The sequence below is a fragment of the Henckelia pumila genome, chromosome 3 (assembly GCF_033568475.1).
Source record: "Henckelia pumila isolate YLH828 chromosome 3, ASM3356847v2, whole genome shotgun sequence".
Lineage (NCBI taxonomy): Eukaryota > Viridiplantae > Streptophyta > Magnoliopsida > Lamiales > Gesneriaceae > Henckelia > Henckelia pumila.
This window is the reverse complement of record NC_133122.1, coordinates 88,208,812-88,225,086: the sequence shown is the minus strand read 5'-3', so window position 1 is coordinate 88,225,086 and position 16,275 is coordinate 88,208,812. Positions and strand designations below refer to the sequence as shown.

Below are 16,275 nucleotides of genomic sequence, written 5' to 3'. Positions count from 1 at the left end.
CGTTGTGGGAATTTGTAAAAAAATCTCTGAACCTGAACCCATACCCAAAAATTCTCACCCGAATCCGCGGGAAAAATTGTTATCCCTATTTGTATTCAAATTTGGCGGGTTTTCCCTATGCCCGTATGTTACATCGGTCCAATGAATTCACTAGAATCTATGCAAGAGCATATCTTGAATTATATAGCAACTTTAGGGGTGCGAGGCATAGTTTGTACAAACCCGTCGCTCATAAATTTTGTGTCCAATTACGATGAGGCGGTATGATTTTATTAACTTTACTTTATAAAGATATAGTTAATTGATTAAATTTTTGTTTTTACAGGGAACGAGATATGACATAAAATTTTATAGGATTTTGGAGAAATAAACGTACTGAAATGAGTAAAATTCTATCTCGTTATTGTAGGGATTTATTTTTATGGGAGTCTTCTTCATTATAGTAAGGTAAAATAAATACATATTTGTTTATTAATTTTTTTTATATATAATAACATAATACTATGTAAATTGTAAGACTATTTATCATGGTACATCACCGCGGAGTCGATATGTTGTTTTAATCGTGGAAAAACACCATGGTAAGGAGAAGGGGGATACTGAGACAATATCTTTTACATAAAATATATAGTCATGGCAGGGATAGTGGATTTTAAGGATTTCTATTCATTTGATTCGATTGTGAACATTTGTTCATAACATTATGGTTGCACATTATCGATTCAAAAATTAATAATATAATTGTTCATTTGTGGTACCACCATATGCCCAATAAAAAAGAAAGCAAGACCTAGTGCAGTGAAATTCACATCATGCGGTCTTTTTGGAGATGTAATGATTATTATGTTAGATTTGATATGATTGTTTTGAAAGGTTGATTAATGTTAAATTTTAATATTACAATCAAAATTGTTTACACCAAATTTTTTTTAATGAATTATAATTAAAATTTACTAACAATATACATAAAAATACAACTAAAAATATATATACTTGTATATATATATATATATATATTTGGGTATGGGTTCAGGAATGTGGATTAAGTTCCTTCGGGTATAGGGATGGAGAATTTCCGATTAAAAATAATAGTGAATGGGGCGGGTATGGGGACGGGTTTTGTATTCGGGGACGGGGCATTCCTGTCCCCGCCCCGTCCCATTTCCATACCTAATTATTTTTAAATAAATTTTATACTTGTATTTGATTTTTTTAAAAAAAAAAATTCTACAAAATACTGTCCTCAAGAACCTGCAGTTCACCAAAATGCTACAAAACCACAACATCTTGCTTTACTAAGCAGCCTTTACGACATTATTATCACCAACAAAATTAATAATCAGGAGACTATTTAGAAATTTATGAAGACCCTCGAAAAAGCCAATCCCTTCAATGTTACTTATCATCCTCACCACGACCAGATCCATTTCCTTGAATCACCTTAAGCGCAAGCTCCTCAGTTTCATTGCTAAACTCAAGATTTAAATCTAATTTTCCAAAATTCTTGGCAACCCTGTTAGGTTGCTTTCGAGCATTGACAGTTGCCCCTTTCATACTAGCCTCACTAGGAAAAGAAAATAACCACAAAAAATCTATAGGGAATACACTCACATCATCCAGCGACATGAAACATTGTTCCAATGGATTAAAAAAGCAAATACCTCGGCAGTGGCAAACTTCACCTCTTGATGACTCAACATTAGGCCGTCCCAACTGCTATTAGCCACCCAGATAGACATGTTCAAATCACATAGCAGAAACAACCGAGACAGAAGGCTGACCGGAGCGTGCCTCAGCTCCAGTCGGTGGTAAGACTCAACAACTAAATTTCTCACGTAAATGACTATGGATCGGAAACCCATTCCCTGATGCTCCAGCAACATATTCAGATTGTGCTGGATATCGACGCACAAAGGTGTAGTAGCTTCTGGCCAAAAATCGCAGCAGCCTGTTGGGAATCCTCGGTGTATGAACCAACTGGTAAATAATGCAACTATGGTTCACGCATAGCTCCAAAGTAACTGGAAGATTTTGAGACGAATCATAATTAGGGATGACAATGGGGCGGGACGGGGACGGGGACGGGAATGGGGATAGGGTAGGCATCCCCGTCCCCGAATTAGATCTCCGTCCCCATACCCACCCGATCCCCATAATTTCTTATCGGGGATTCCCCATCCCCATTTCCGCGGGGACCAAGTTCTCATCCCCGTCCATATACCTGAAAATATATATATTATTAATAAATTTTATTATTATATATATATAAACGATATTAGTAAATTTTATTATATAAAATTATAAAAATTATTATTCAATTTTATGATAAAATAAATAAAATATTTTGGGTTAAATTTTTTATTATAAAATTACTTTTTAAAATTAATAAAAAAATATTTTAAATAACAAATATTTCAATCAATCAAAATTATTATTTTAAATAAAATACTATGTATAAAAAAACTATTCAGATTATATATTTTTTCTAAATTTATCAAAATAAATAACAAATATACATAGATTAATATTTATAGTTATGTGTACGTAAAATGAATGTGATTCAAATAATATTATTATGTTATAAAAAAGTACGTTATCAGAAGCAGATATATTATATAAAATGTATAAAAAAAATATATAGAAACCAAGAATAATAATACTTTTTATTTTAATTTTTATAATATTTTAGATTTAATAAATTTTTATAATTAAAATATTTATAAACTACATTATTATTATTATCGGGACGGAATCGGGTATGTGAATAGCTTTCCCATACCCGCCCCAATATGTTGATTGTTGCGGGGATTTGTAAAAATCTTTGAACCCGAACCCATACCCAAAAATTCTTCCCCGACCCTGCGGGAAAAATTGTCATCCCTATTTGTATTTAAAGTTGGCGGGTGTTCTCTACGCCTTATGTTACATCACGGTCCAATGAATTCACTAGAATCCATGCAAGAGCATATCTTGAATTATATAGCAACTTTAGGGCTGCGAGGTATGATAGTTTGTACAAACCCGTTGCTCATAAATTTCGTGTCCAATTACGATGAGACAGTATGATTTTATTAACTTTACTTTATAAAAATATAGTTAATTGATTAAAATTTTTGTTTTTACAGGGAACGAGATATGACAAAATCTTATAGGATTTTGGAGAAATAAACGTGCTGGAATGTGTAAAATTCTATCTCGTTATTGCAGGGATTTATTTTTATGGGAGTCTCCTTCATTATCGTAAGGTAAAATAAATACATATTTGTTTATTTATTTATTTTTTATATATATAATAACATAATATTATGTAAATTGTAAGACTATTTATCATGGTCCATCACTGCGGAGTCGACATGCTGTTTTAAATGTGGAAACACCATAGTAAGGAGAAAAGGGATACTGAGACAATATATTATAACAAAAAATATATAGTCATGGCAGGGATAGTGACTTTCAAGGATTTCTATTCCTGTCATTCGATTGTGAACATTTGTTCATAACGTTCTGGTTGCCCATTATCAATTCAAAAATTAATAATATAATCTTCCATTTGGTGGTACCACAATAAGGCCAATAAGAAAAAAAGCAAGAACTAGTGCAGTGAATTTCACATCCCGCGGCCTTTTTGGAGAGGTAATGATTATTATGTTAGATTTGATATGATTGTTTTGAAAGGTTGATTAATGTTAAATTTGTATTTTACAATCAAAATTGTTTACACCAATTTTTTTTTAATGAATTTTACTATAAAATTTACTAACAATATATATATAAATAAAACTTTATATATATATATATATATATATATATTCGGGTATGAGTTCGGGAATGTGGATTAAGTTCCTTCGGGCATGGGTATGGAGAATTTTTTATTAAAAATAATAGTGAATGGGGCGGGTATAGGGACAGGTTTTGTATTTGGGGACGGGGCATCCCTGTCCCCGCCCCGTCCCATTGCCATCCCTAATTATTTTAAAATAATATTTATACTTGTATTTGAGTTTTTCAAAAAAAAAAAAATTCTACAAAATACTGTCCTCAAGAACCTGCAGTTACCAAAATGCTACAAAACCACAACGTCTTGCTTTACTAAGCAGCCTTTACGACATTATTATCACCAACAAAATTAAGAATCAAGAGACTATTTAGAAATTTATGAAGACCCTCAAAAAAGCCAATCCCTTCAATGTTACTTATCATCCTCACCACGGTCAGATTCATTTCCTTGAATCACCTTAGGCGCAAGCTCCTCAGTTTCATTGCTAAACTCAAGATTTAAATCTAATTTTCCGAAATTCTTGGCAACCATGTTAGGTTGCTTTCGAGCATTGACAGTTGCACCTTTCATACTAGCCTAACTAGGAAAAGCAAATAACCACAAAAAATCTATAGGGAATACACTCACCTCATCCAGTGACATGAAACATTGTTCCAATGGAGTAAAAAGCAAATACCTCAGCAGTGGCGAACTTCACCTGTTGATGACTCAACATTAGGCCGTCCCAACTGCTATTAGCCACCCAGATAGACATGTTCAAATCACATAGCAGAAACAACCGAGACAGAAGGCTGACCGGAGCGTGCCTCAGCTCCAGTCGGTGGTAAGACTCAACAGCTACATCTCTCACGTAAACGACTACGGATCGGAAACCCATTTTCTGATACTCCAGCAACATATTAAATTGCGTTGGATATCGACGCCCACAAAGGTGTAGTAGTTCCTGGCCAAAAATCGCAGCAGCCTGTTGGGAATTCTCGGTGTATAAACCAACTGGTAAATGATGCAACTATGGTTCACGCATAGCTCCAAAGTGACGGGAAGATTTTGACAAGAGTCATAATTAGCGATGACAATGGGGCGGGGCGAGAACGGGGTGGGGGAAGGCATCCCCGATCCCCATAATTTCTTATCGTAGAATCCCCATCTCCACGGGGACCAAGTCCCCATCCCCGTTTCCATTCCCGAAAATATATATTATTAATAAATTTTATTATAATATATATATATATATATATATATACGATATTAGTAAATTTTATTATATAAACTATAAAAATTATAATTAAATTTTATGATAAAATAAATAAAATATTTTGGGTAAACTTTTTTATTATAAAATTACTTTTTAAAATTTATAAAAATATTTTAAATAACAAATACTTCAATCAATCAAAATTATTATTTTAAATAAAATACTATGTATAAAAAAATTTAGTAAGATTATATATTTTTTTCTAAATTTATCAAAATAAATAACAAATATACATAGATTAATATTTATAGTTATGTGTATGTAAAATGAATGAAATTCAAATAATATTTTTATGTTATAAAAAAGTACTTTATCAGAAGCGGATATATTATATAAAATGCATAAAAAAAATATATAGAAACCAAAGAATAATAATAATTTTCATTTTAATTTTTATAATATTTTAGATTTAATAAATTTTTATAATTAAAATATTTATATACTACATTATTATTATTGATATCAGGGCGGATTCAGGGATGTGGATAACTTTCCCATACCCGCCCCAATATGTTGATTGTTGCAGGGATTTGTAAAAATCTCCGAACCCGAATCCATACCCAAAATTTCTCATCCGAACCCGCGGAAAAATTTTCATACCTATTTGTATTTAAAGTTGGTGGGTGTTCACTACGCCCGTATGTTACATCACGGTCCAATGAATTCACTAGAATCTATGCAAGAGCATATCTTGAATTATATAGCAACTTTAGGGCTGCGAGGCATGATAGTTTGTACAAACCCGTCGCTCATAAATTTCGTGTCCAATTACGATGAGACATTATGATTTTATTAACTTTACCTTATAAAGATATAGTTAATTGATTAAAATTTTTGTTTTTACAAGGAACGAGATATGACATAAAATTTTATAGGATTTTGGAGAAATAAACATAATAGAATGTGTAAAATTCTATCTCGTTATTGCAGGGATTTATTTTTATGGGAGTCTCCTTCATTATCGTAAGGTAAAATAAATACATATTTGTTTATTTATTTTTTTGTATATATAATAACATAATATTAAGTAAATTGTAATACTATTTATCATGGTCCATCACTGCGGAGTCGACACGTTGTTTTAATCATGGGAAACACCATAGTAAGGAGAAGGGGGATACTGAGACAATATCTTATAGTAGAAAATATATAGTCATGGCAGGGATAGGGCCTTCAAAGATTTCTATTCTTGTCGTTCGATTGTGAACATTTGTTCATAACATTCGGATTGCCCATTATCGATTCAAAAATTAATAATATAATCTTCCATTTGGTGGTATCACAATAGGGCCAGCCAATAAGAAAGAAAGAAAGGACTAGTATAGTGAATTTCACATCCCGCGGTCTTTTTGAAGAGGTAATGATTATTATGTTAGATTTGATATGATTGTTTTGAAAGGTTGATTAATGTTAAATTTTAATTTTACAATCAAAATTGTTTACACCAAATTTTTTTGATGAATTTTACTATAAAATTTACTAACAATATATATAAAAATAAAACTAAAATATATATACTTATTTATATATATATATATATATTCGGATATGGGTTCGGGAATGTGAATTAAGTTTTTTCGGGTATGGGGATGGAGAATTTTTGATTAAAAATAATAGTGAATGGGGCGGGTATGGGGACGGGTTTTGTATTCGGGGACGGGGCATCCCTGTCCTCGCCCCGTCCCATCTTCATCCCTAATTATTTTTAAATATTTTTTATACTTATATTTGATTTTTAAAAAAAAAAAAAAATCTTTGACCAAGTCATCTATCATTATGTGCTTGGATACTATTTCAGAGACAAAATTGAAGTCGTGGAGTACATTTTCCTTTCAGCATGATTTTTATCTCTAGTTCGTGATCACGGTTCTATTGGAACTTGCGCATTTGTCTTTGTTGTTGCAGCAGTAGAAATGTTTTTTAAAATATATAATATTAAAATCATGAAACAGAGAAGAGAGACGTGGCGCGGCCGCGCGGAGATTATTTTTTAGATGTAAATAAGTAATATAACCATTTTTATTTAGAGTTGACGGGTGTTACCTACGCCTGCATGTTATATCAGGATCCAATGATTCACTAGGACCTATTCAATAACATATCTGAATTATATAACTACTTTCGGGTTGCGATGAATGATAGTTTGTACAAACTTGTTGCTCAAAAATTTGGTGTCTAATTACGATGAGATGATATAATTTTAGTAAGTTTACTTTATGAAGATATAGTTAATTGATTAAATTTTTTGTTTTTATAGGAAACGAGATATGACATAGAATCTTATAGGATTTTGGAAAAATAACACGTATTGAAATGTGTAAAATTCTATCCCGTTATTGCAGGGCTTTATTTTTATGGGAGTCTCCTTCATTATCGCGAGTTAAATAAATACATATTTGTTTATTTATTTGTTTTTTGATTATATAATAGCATAATATTATGTTAATTGTAATCTTATTTATCATGGTCCAATCACCAAGTGAAATGAAGAAGCCGCGTAGTCGACATTCTATTTTAATCGTGGGAATCACCATACTAAAGAAAAGGGGGTACTAAGACAATATCTTATAGCTGAAAATATATAGTTATGGCAGGGATAATGGCTTACAAGGATTTATATTTTTATCGTTGGATTGTGAACATTTGTTCATAACGTTTTGGTTGCCCATTATGATTCAAGAATTAATAATCTTTCATTTGGTGGTACCACAATATAGCCAATACGAAAGAAAGCAAGGACTAGTACATTGAATTTCACATCTTGCGGTCTTTTTGGAGAGGTATTAATTATTATGCTAGATTTGATATGATTGTTTTGAGAGGTTGATTAATGTTAAATTTTAATTTTACAATAAAAATTATTTACACCAAATTTTTTTAATGTATTTTACAATAAAATTTACTAACAATATATATATAAATAAAACTAAAAATAAATATTCTTATATATATATATTCGGGTATGGGGTCGGGAATGTGGATTAAGTTCATTCGGGTAAGGGGATGGAGAATCCCGATTAAAAATAAACGAGAATGGGCCGGGTATGGGGATAGATTTTGTATTCGGGGACGTGGCATCCTCGTCACCGCCCCGTCCTATTGTCATCCCAAATTACTTTTAAATAATTTTTATACTTATATTTGATTTTTAAAAAAAATAAATTTTTAAGGTGTTTTAACCAAGTAATCTATCATTACGTGCTTGGATACTAGTTCATAAATGGAATTGGAGTCGTGGAGTACATTTTTCTTTCAGCACGATTTTTATCTCTAGTTCATGATCAGGGTTCTATTGAAAGTTGTGCATTTCTCACTAATGTCTCAGCAATAGAAATGTTGTTTAATATGCATAATATTAAAATCATGTGACTGGGAGGAGAGACGTGACACGAAGATTATTTTTTAGATATAAATAAGTTATATGTAACCATTTGTTTTTAGGGATGACAATGGGGCGGGGACGGAATGTCTTCCCCATCCCCATACTCGAATTCGATCTCCGTCCCCATACCCACACCGATTCCCATAATTTCTTATCGAGGATTCCCTATCCCAATCCCCACAAGGACCAAGTCCTCATCTCTGTCCCCATATCCGAATATATATTATTAATAAATTTTATTATAATATATATATATATATATGATATTAGTAAATTTTATGATAAAATAAATAAAATATTTTGAGTAAATTTTTTTTATTGTAAAATTACTTTTTAAAATTAATAAAAATATTTTAAATAACAAATATTTCAAACAATCAAAATTATTATTTTAAATAAAATAATATGTATAAAAAATTTATTAAGATTATATAATTTTTCTAAATTTATCAAAATAAATAACAAATATACATAGATTAATATTTATAGTTATGTGTACGTAAAATAAATGAGATTCATTTAGAAAACTAATTAGAACATAACCAAAAAGTAATTCACAACTAGAGATTATTTATATAATATTATATTATTTTCTAGATTTATAGAAAGTAAGACTATATAATCGAGATGGAAAAAATATTAGATTTTTTATGGTTTAGACAAATAATATTAATAACATTATTAAATTTTTTAACTTCTTTTTATTACTATAATATTTTTTAATTAAATTAAATGTTTATTGACAAGTAAATTTTGTAATATTATTGAACCAAAGTAAAGTATTTAGTTACAAGATCTACTAATCAAACAAAAAAAATTCTTATACTCCCAAGTGACAAGACATTTGCTTGTTCTTCCCCTACACTTTTTTGTTGGGTGCTTGAAAATTTTCATAGTTGGTTGGTTAATCTTGTAATGACTGATATCCTTCATTAATAAAGTTATAAGGTTTCAGTCAAAAAAAAAATGTAATCGAATTTTTTATTGAAATAATCAAATATTTGATAGTGTTTTTAAAAGTTCAACTTTGCAATCTTTTTTAAATTTTATTTTTTATATATTTATTAAATTTTTTCAAAAAAAAAAAAGTGTCGGCTAGTTCGAACTTGGAACCGGCGGTTAACCGGACCCTGCGCCGGTTTTGCGACCCAGACCATAATCGGCCACGAATAGGCCAGTTAAGGGTCCGTGTTGGACCAGACCGTGGCCAGGTCTAGTATTAAGGGTGAGCATTAATCCAATTACCGATTTAACTCTCTAATTCGAAATTCGGTCGATTTTTAAAAATAAAAATCGAAACCGAACGATTTTATTTTTTTTAAAAATATCTTTTTATATAGCTTTTAATAAAATCGGCCATTACTCATGGGTTTGCAAAATTAATTCAACCCTAAAAGCCCACAGCTAGCCAGCCCTAAATAAAATGAGTCAATACTCATGGGCTTTCAAAATTACTTAAACACTAAAAAGCCCACACCCATCCAGCCCTGTCGCAGCTTTCAATTTCATCACTCTGCGCTCGTTGATCTCTCAAAAAAGTCGATTTCTTGCTTTAGAAAAGAAGGTCGATTTCTCTCTGGTAAGCTCCGAAAACAGTGACTGTATCCCCTTCGTTTAATTTTCATTTGTTTGCAATAATTTTGCGATATCTTAATGTGAAATTACATAAACTCTTCTGCTTTTGTTAATAAACAATGACCGATTTTGCGGTTGCAGGAATAGTGATGGCTAGGAAAGATAAATCTTCGAAAAGGAAATCTAGAGAGAACGATTCAGCTATTGCTAATGGAGTTGAATCTGAGGTTATTTCGTCTAAAGGTGTGGTTTTTATTCAAGTTTCCTCATTTTCCCGATTTCTTAATACAGGTAGTAATGTATTATTCGCTGGTTCTGTTTTGACATCAATAGAAAAATTGTACAGAAGTTTCTGTAGTTGTAGTTGGGGTAGTTTATAAACGTGTTTCTGTGTTAATTTACAGTGCTTTTAACAATATGATGTCGAAATTATCGTGGGAACACACTAAAGAAAGAAATGCGAAAGCTACATGGATACTGAACATTTCGTTCTTGCTTTTCAATTGCAGTATTCTGCTTGATAACTTGAGAATTTTATGCTTATAATTCAACTAATTTATGGGAGAGAGAACCTTGAATTTTCAGCTTCTGCCGTCTATTTACCAGAAATTTGTGCAGAGGCTCAGGCTTTCCCTTTTCTACCACAGGCTAAAAGAAGAGAAATTTATGTGTTATTTCACTCCTTAGTTTTTAAATGAACTGTGAACCAATACTAGATTGATTTAAAATAGTAATTTTTACCACCTTTGACTTTCTTTTTGTCTTGTCATGTGCTTGTATAACTAGTATCATTGAAAAAATGACATGAGTATGCAATCATGCAATTAGTTAACATACTTCCGAGCATCATTTTTTGTTCTTATGGATTATGGATAAAATCAGTTGTGGCATAAAGAATCATTCAGGATTTCCTTTCTTTCTTTCCCTTCTCCTTTGTGGTAATAGTTATTGGAGATAAAGATGGTGTGGTGGTGACGGATGACTTGAATGAACCAACCATGGGTGAAAAACTCGCGAGCCTCAACTTGGCTGAAGACAGTGAAGCAACTAATAATGATTTTGTAGATATTTCTCGCACAAAGCCACCTACCGTGGATTCAGTTTATATCTTACTCAAGCAAGCACTTCGTGCTGATGATCAGGCACTTCTTATAGATTGCTTAAAAAGACAGGATGAGAAGGTTTCGGTCAATGCGGTCTTTGTTTGTCATAGTTTTTTCTCAACATTATTTATTCATGCAAAACATTCATTTTTATTAATAGATTATGATGGATTATTCTGCTGCAGGTAATTACAAATTCACTGTCGCCGTTGAATCCATCAGATGTCCTTAAGCTCCTACAATCTCTCCTATCAATTGTTGGGTTGAGGTAACAAAAAGAAAGAAATTCCATAATTGGCATCAGATGGAAACTTGAGAATGAGCAGAAAAAGTTTCAACCTGTTGAAAAAGTAGTTCTGATAAATTTTTATTATATGCAAAAATGAGTCTGGCCAAACTCTTGGATGTCTGTACCTGATTCGTTCCTGAATGTCATTATCTGGCTGTAACTTGGATGAATTTAATTTTAGTATATGAAATGTCAAATAGACAAAAGTGTCTATTTTAAATTCTTTAACTCATAATTACAGTCTCATCAATTTGTGTATTTTCTTGTGCATCTAATTTGATAGGGGTGCTGTGTTGGCTTGTGCTCTTCCATGGCTCCGAAGTTTACTGCTTCTGCATGCTGCCAGTATAATTTCCCAAGAATCTTCTTTTGTAGCATTAAACTCGTTATATCAGGTTCGAAAATAATTTCATAGAAAAAATGTTTAATTGATATGATCTGTGAATGCTACTTAGCGTGTTTGTGTCAGTCTGTAAATTTATGGATTCAAATAGTTCATTTTTCTTACAGATTGATACACTTGGAAATGACTAAATAAGTAATGTAACTTGTCATTTAAGTTCAACATGATTGTAGAGTTTGATTCCGAATAACTTGATTGCACTTTTTAATGGGCTTGCAGATCATAGAATCCCGAACCTCATTATTTGATCAGGCTCTGCAACTCTCAAGTTGCCTGGACATTCTTTACGCATCGGTAGGCACACTTGCGGAATCATTGTAATTTTAGAACACACGAGTTAGGTAACATTGCTCTTTTTTTATTGTAGACTGTTGATGATGGAGAAGAAGATACCGATATGGTAACACCTGTTATATTCGAGGACAACGATGACAGTGATGACGAGGGATCTCAAGATTCCATGGAAACTGAAAGTGTTCTAGATGGTGGAGAGCCTCAAGTGTATAGTGATATAAGTGACAATGAGGATACTGGCGCTATAAGCGATTGAAACGAAATGTTCAAATTCGTGTCTGTATTAGATAATATCCTTCCCATCAATGTAAACAAGCCTACCTTGCCATTACTTAATAGTTATGAAAAACCTAAAAAACTTTTCCCTAGAGGTTGAAGATAACGGTATCCCATCCCTCGCTTTGTGGAGAAAGGCCAAACAAGAAGGGATTTTTCTTCTCGTTCTCTTCTTAAGAACTAAAACAATTTCTGGATGTCATTGTACCAGTGAACTTGGTGACACTATTGGCTCTTGCTTGAGTTTTCATATGTAGTTTCGTTGGTGAAAAATGGAATTTATTTTTGTGTGTATTAATGTACGTTCATTTCTTCTAGTGGAATAATTCGAAATCTTAACGTGTGTTTGAGTTAAGGCTACCCTGCTTTCCAAATGATCCATACTTGCTGCTCTCTCCATCGTTAAGATTCATTTCGACGACTAGCTCTCGATTTGATCCAACAAAAATTTGCCTCTTTCTTTTGATTTTGGTATAGCTTGTGTTTATTTTCGGGTAGTACTGTGTCTCTGAATATATATGCATGGTGCATGTGAAGGTATTTATAGATCATAGCCCATAGGCCTTAATTTGTTTGGTATAATTTGAACACTCAAGGTGAATGAAAGCCTAGTTATTTTTATTTTTATTTTTTTGTTTTTGAAAAAAATATATTATAATTTTAATCGCAAATTCTGTGAAATTTCTCAGAAGGAAAGAGTCCACTTGCATACAATTAGAAATGTAGAGATCGACCCTAGAAAAAAGTATATGATATTTTAAAACTAACATCTATTATGTGGAGTAATTAATTGGTACGTGGATGTGTGTGTGTATATAGATTTTCTAGTATATATATATATATATATATATATATATATATATATATATATAATGATATATAAAAGTTTTCAGCTGCCCAACAAATTCCTTCTCACTTCATCTACGTGGTGGGTTATAATGGTGAAAAAAATAAAAAACAAAAACAACTAAAATCCAGAGTTTTATTGGTCGGATATGAAGTGGGGAAGAATTGTTGGACAGCTGAAAACTTCTATATATATATATATATGTACATCTTTCTATTCTATTAATCTATACATCTATTACTATTACTATGCAAGAGACTCTTAGTTGGTCTCTTGGTATGCCAAGAAATTAAAAAAAATTTAAAAAATATACACACACTAAAACTGTTTCTCTCCACTATCTCTATTTTTTTCTTTTTTATTTAATTAGTTTTATTTAATATATAATACAATCATTTTATTTATGTATTTTCAAATTCCTAATTATTTTAAAACACTAATGGAATAGAAAATACCTAATAGAAGAATTGATATTTTAACTACTTATGGTTATCATTCTTAACAAAAAAAAAAAATTTATTTTTACTGATATAAATTTATTAGATTTTTTTTATTGAAATTAAGTATATAAAAAAACTTTCGTCATGTGTGTGCAAATATGATAGTATATTAAGTAAGAAGGTCTTATGATCTCTTGGTATGCCAGTAAATTGAAAAAAAAAAAACGGTTCCCTCCACTATCTCAATTTTTTTCCCTGCATTATGATTTATTTATTTTTTTAATTTAACTATTTTTTTTTCTTTTCACCTCAATTTTTGTATATAATATATAATACAATCATTTTAACTGACAGTTTTAATTGAAATATAATTTTATTATAAAAACAAATTATTTAGCACGCAATGCGTGCAACACGTTGCTAGTATATATTATGTAAGAGCAACTGGTCTCTTGGTATAGACATCCTCTTAATTTTTGTCATTCAATGGTTATGTAATTACGAATATGTCATTTTCGTTATATATTTTGTCATTTCATTAATATTTATTTACAAAAAAATGTCATTTTTTTAATTTCACTATTTATTATTATTATTTTTATTTTTAATTAAAAAAAATAGATAATAGAAGACACGCAACGCATTGGCGAGCTAAAAATTATTTTTAGTAAATAATCGATTTAATTTGAATGAATTTATTTCATTGTGGACGTTATGTGACTTATGTCTAGAGACTCTAGACAGTTGGCATTATTTCAAGATTAGACAGTTGGCATTCTTTGAAAATTTTGAATTCTTCAAATTGTTGAACCGGAACAATAAAAAATTCAAACTTTTTTCACCATATATATAGGGTTTCATATATGTGACCACAACTATTCGATCCATGTGAGGTCAAGAATATCATAATGGGAATATGAAGTCAAAAATAAGTATTCAAAGCTCCAACGAATTTGACCATCGACTAGTTAAGGACGAGAATTTGTTTAACGACTTTGATGACAATAAATATATATATGTTTATTGTTAAACACTGTTAAAAGTTTGAAAGTTTCAATCTATTACAACTATTATTACTGTTGTTTAACAAATTTTTTATTATAAAACATTAAATCTTTCAGAAACTTCGTGAAAATTCGCAACAGTTTGACGACATAGATTATAAGGGCCTGAGAAGTCAAATAATATTTTATTTTTATTTAATAACTTTAACCCTAAACCTTAATTTGATCCTTTAATTGGACGTTCAACCCTAGTAAATTGTTACATTTACACTTTATATTTTTCCTTTTCAAATAATAATGTGGGTAGCTAATTTCCAAACCTAATTTCCAGCCTGCTGCGTGCATTTATAAATTATAATCATATAAATTCAATTTTAGATACCTACATTTACGCACACGTACATATATTTTACAGTAATATTTATATCTAGAACAATCAAATTTGCAAAAAAATATTCTTAAAAATTACTCCCAATCAAATTTTCTCCATCAAAATAAACGTGCGTTACAAAAAAAATATATTTTTGGTCTTGTAACTTATATGATTTTCACTTTGGTCACGCTGTTGGTCAATATAAGATTTTAGCCTATTAATTAATTTGCATGCATTTTTTTTTCAATTTAAAATTGGAAAAAAAGTACAAAAATGAACTAAAATTGTGAGTGGACTAATATAACATAATCAAAACTAGAGACTGTGTAAATTACATATATGACCTAAAATTTACATTTTAATTTATATCATAATCTCACTTTCTGTGGCTGGATTTGCAGCAAAAATCTATGCAATTTTTGTAGCCTCTAAATTTATAATAAACTTCATTAGCATACACATTTTTCAATAATATGGTTAAGAGATTATAAGCCCGCATGATATATATACTTATATATATATATATCATCGTGATATAAGTTAATTATTTTTTTAAAATAACCTTCACGTTATATTGTTCGAAGATTTTTCTAATAGAAACTTGTTATAACACGATTGAGTATATATTTATATTTCATGTCAATGATATGGAAATAAAAACAAAGAATGTTTTTTTCAAAAATTCTATATGCATTAATAATAATATATATCATATAAGTAACTTCTATGACATTCAAAATAATCCTGAATCAAACTGTCATTAATTTCGTACGTACATTCACATAAATTTCACTCAGTATGTATGCGTCCACCGTCCATGGAAAATAGGAACACGTATGCAATAGCCCCATGCCACTTGAATACTTAATTATTTCTGAATCATAAAACTAATTGACTTTTTATTATATTTTATATTTCAGTTGAAGAATATAATAATAGATATTGTTCATAAATTTAATTTTCTATTGTCTTTGGGGCATGAATCCCAATTTCATTAATGTTCAGATGACATATATCTTTGTCTTAAAGTAATCCTAATGTTACAAGAAGGTGGAAGCCATTTTCTCATCTCTTCAAAAAAGTGCAATAAAAACTAAAACCTAAAATAATCAATTAACTTGCTGTATTTATCACATTCAAATTCACTATAAATATAAATACAACTTAAACACAATCAACCATGCAACCAATTACAAATGCACATAATTATTACAAGACATTATTCAAATCTATATATAGACGCAAGAATAATAATA

General features: G+C 30.5%; 1 protein-coding gene across 1 annotated transcript; it reads left to right on the top strand.

The window, feature by feature from the left end:
- Positions 1-9,895: 9,895 nt before the first annotated feature.
- Positions 9,896-12,673, top strand: LOC140892651 (U3 small nucleolar RNA-associated protein 5-like). The gene is made up of 7 exons (XM_073301596.1): positions 9,896-9,994; positions 10,132-10,233; positions 10,936-11,171; positions 11,279-11,361; positions 11,666-11,777; positions 12,005-12,079; positions 12,153-12,673. The coding sequence occupies exons 2-7, from the start codon at positions 10,140-10,142 to the stop codon at positions 12,333-12,335; spliced, it is 783 nt and encodes a 260-aa protein (XP_073157697.1). The 5' UTR covers positions 9,896-9,994; positions 10,132-10,139; the 3' UTR covers positions 12,336-12,673.
- The last annotated feature ends 3,602 nt before the right edge of the window (positions 12,674-16,275 follow it).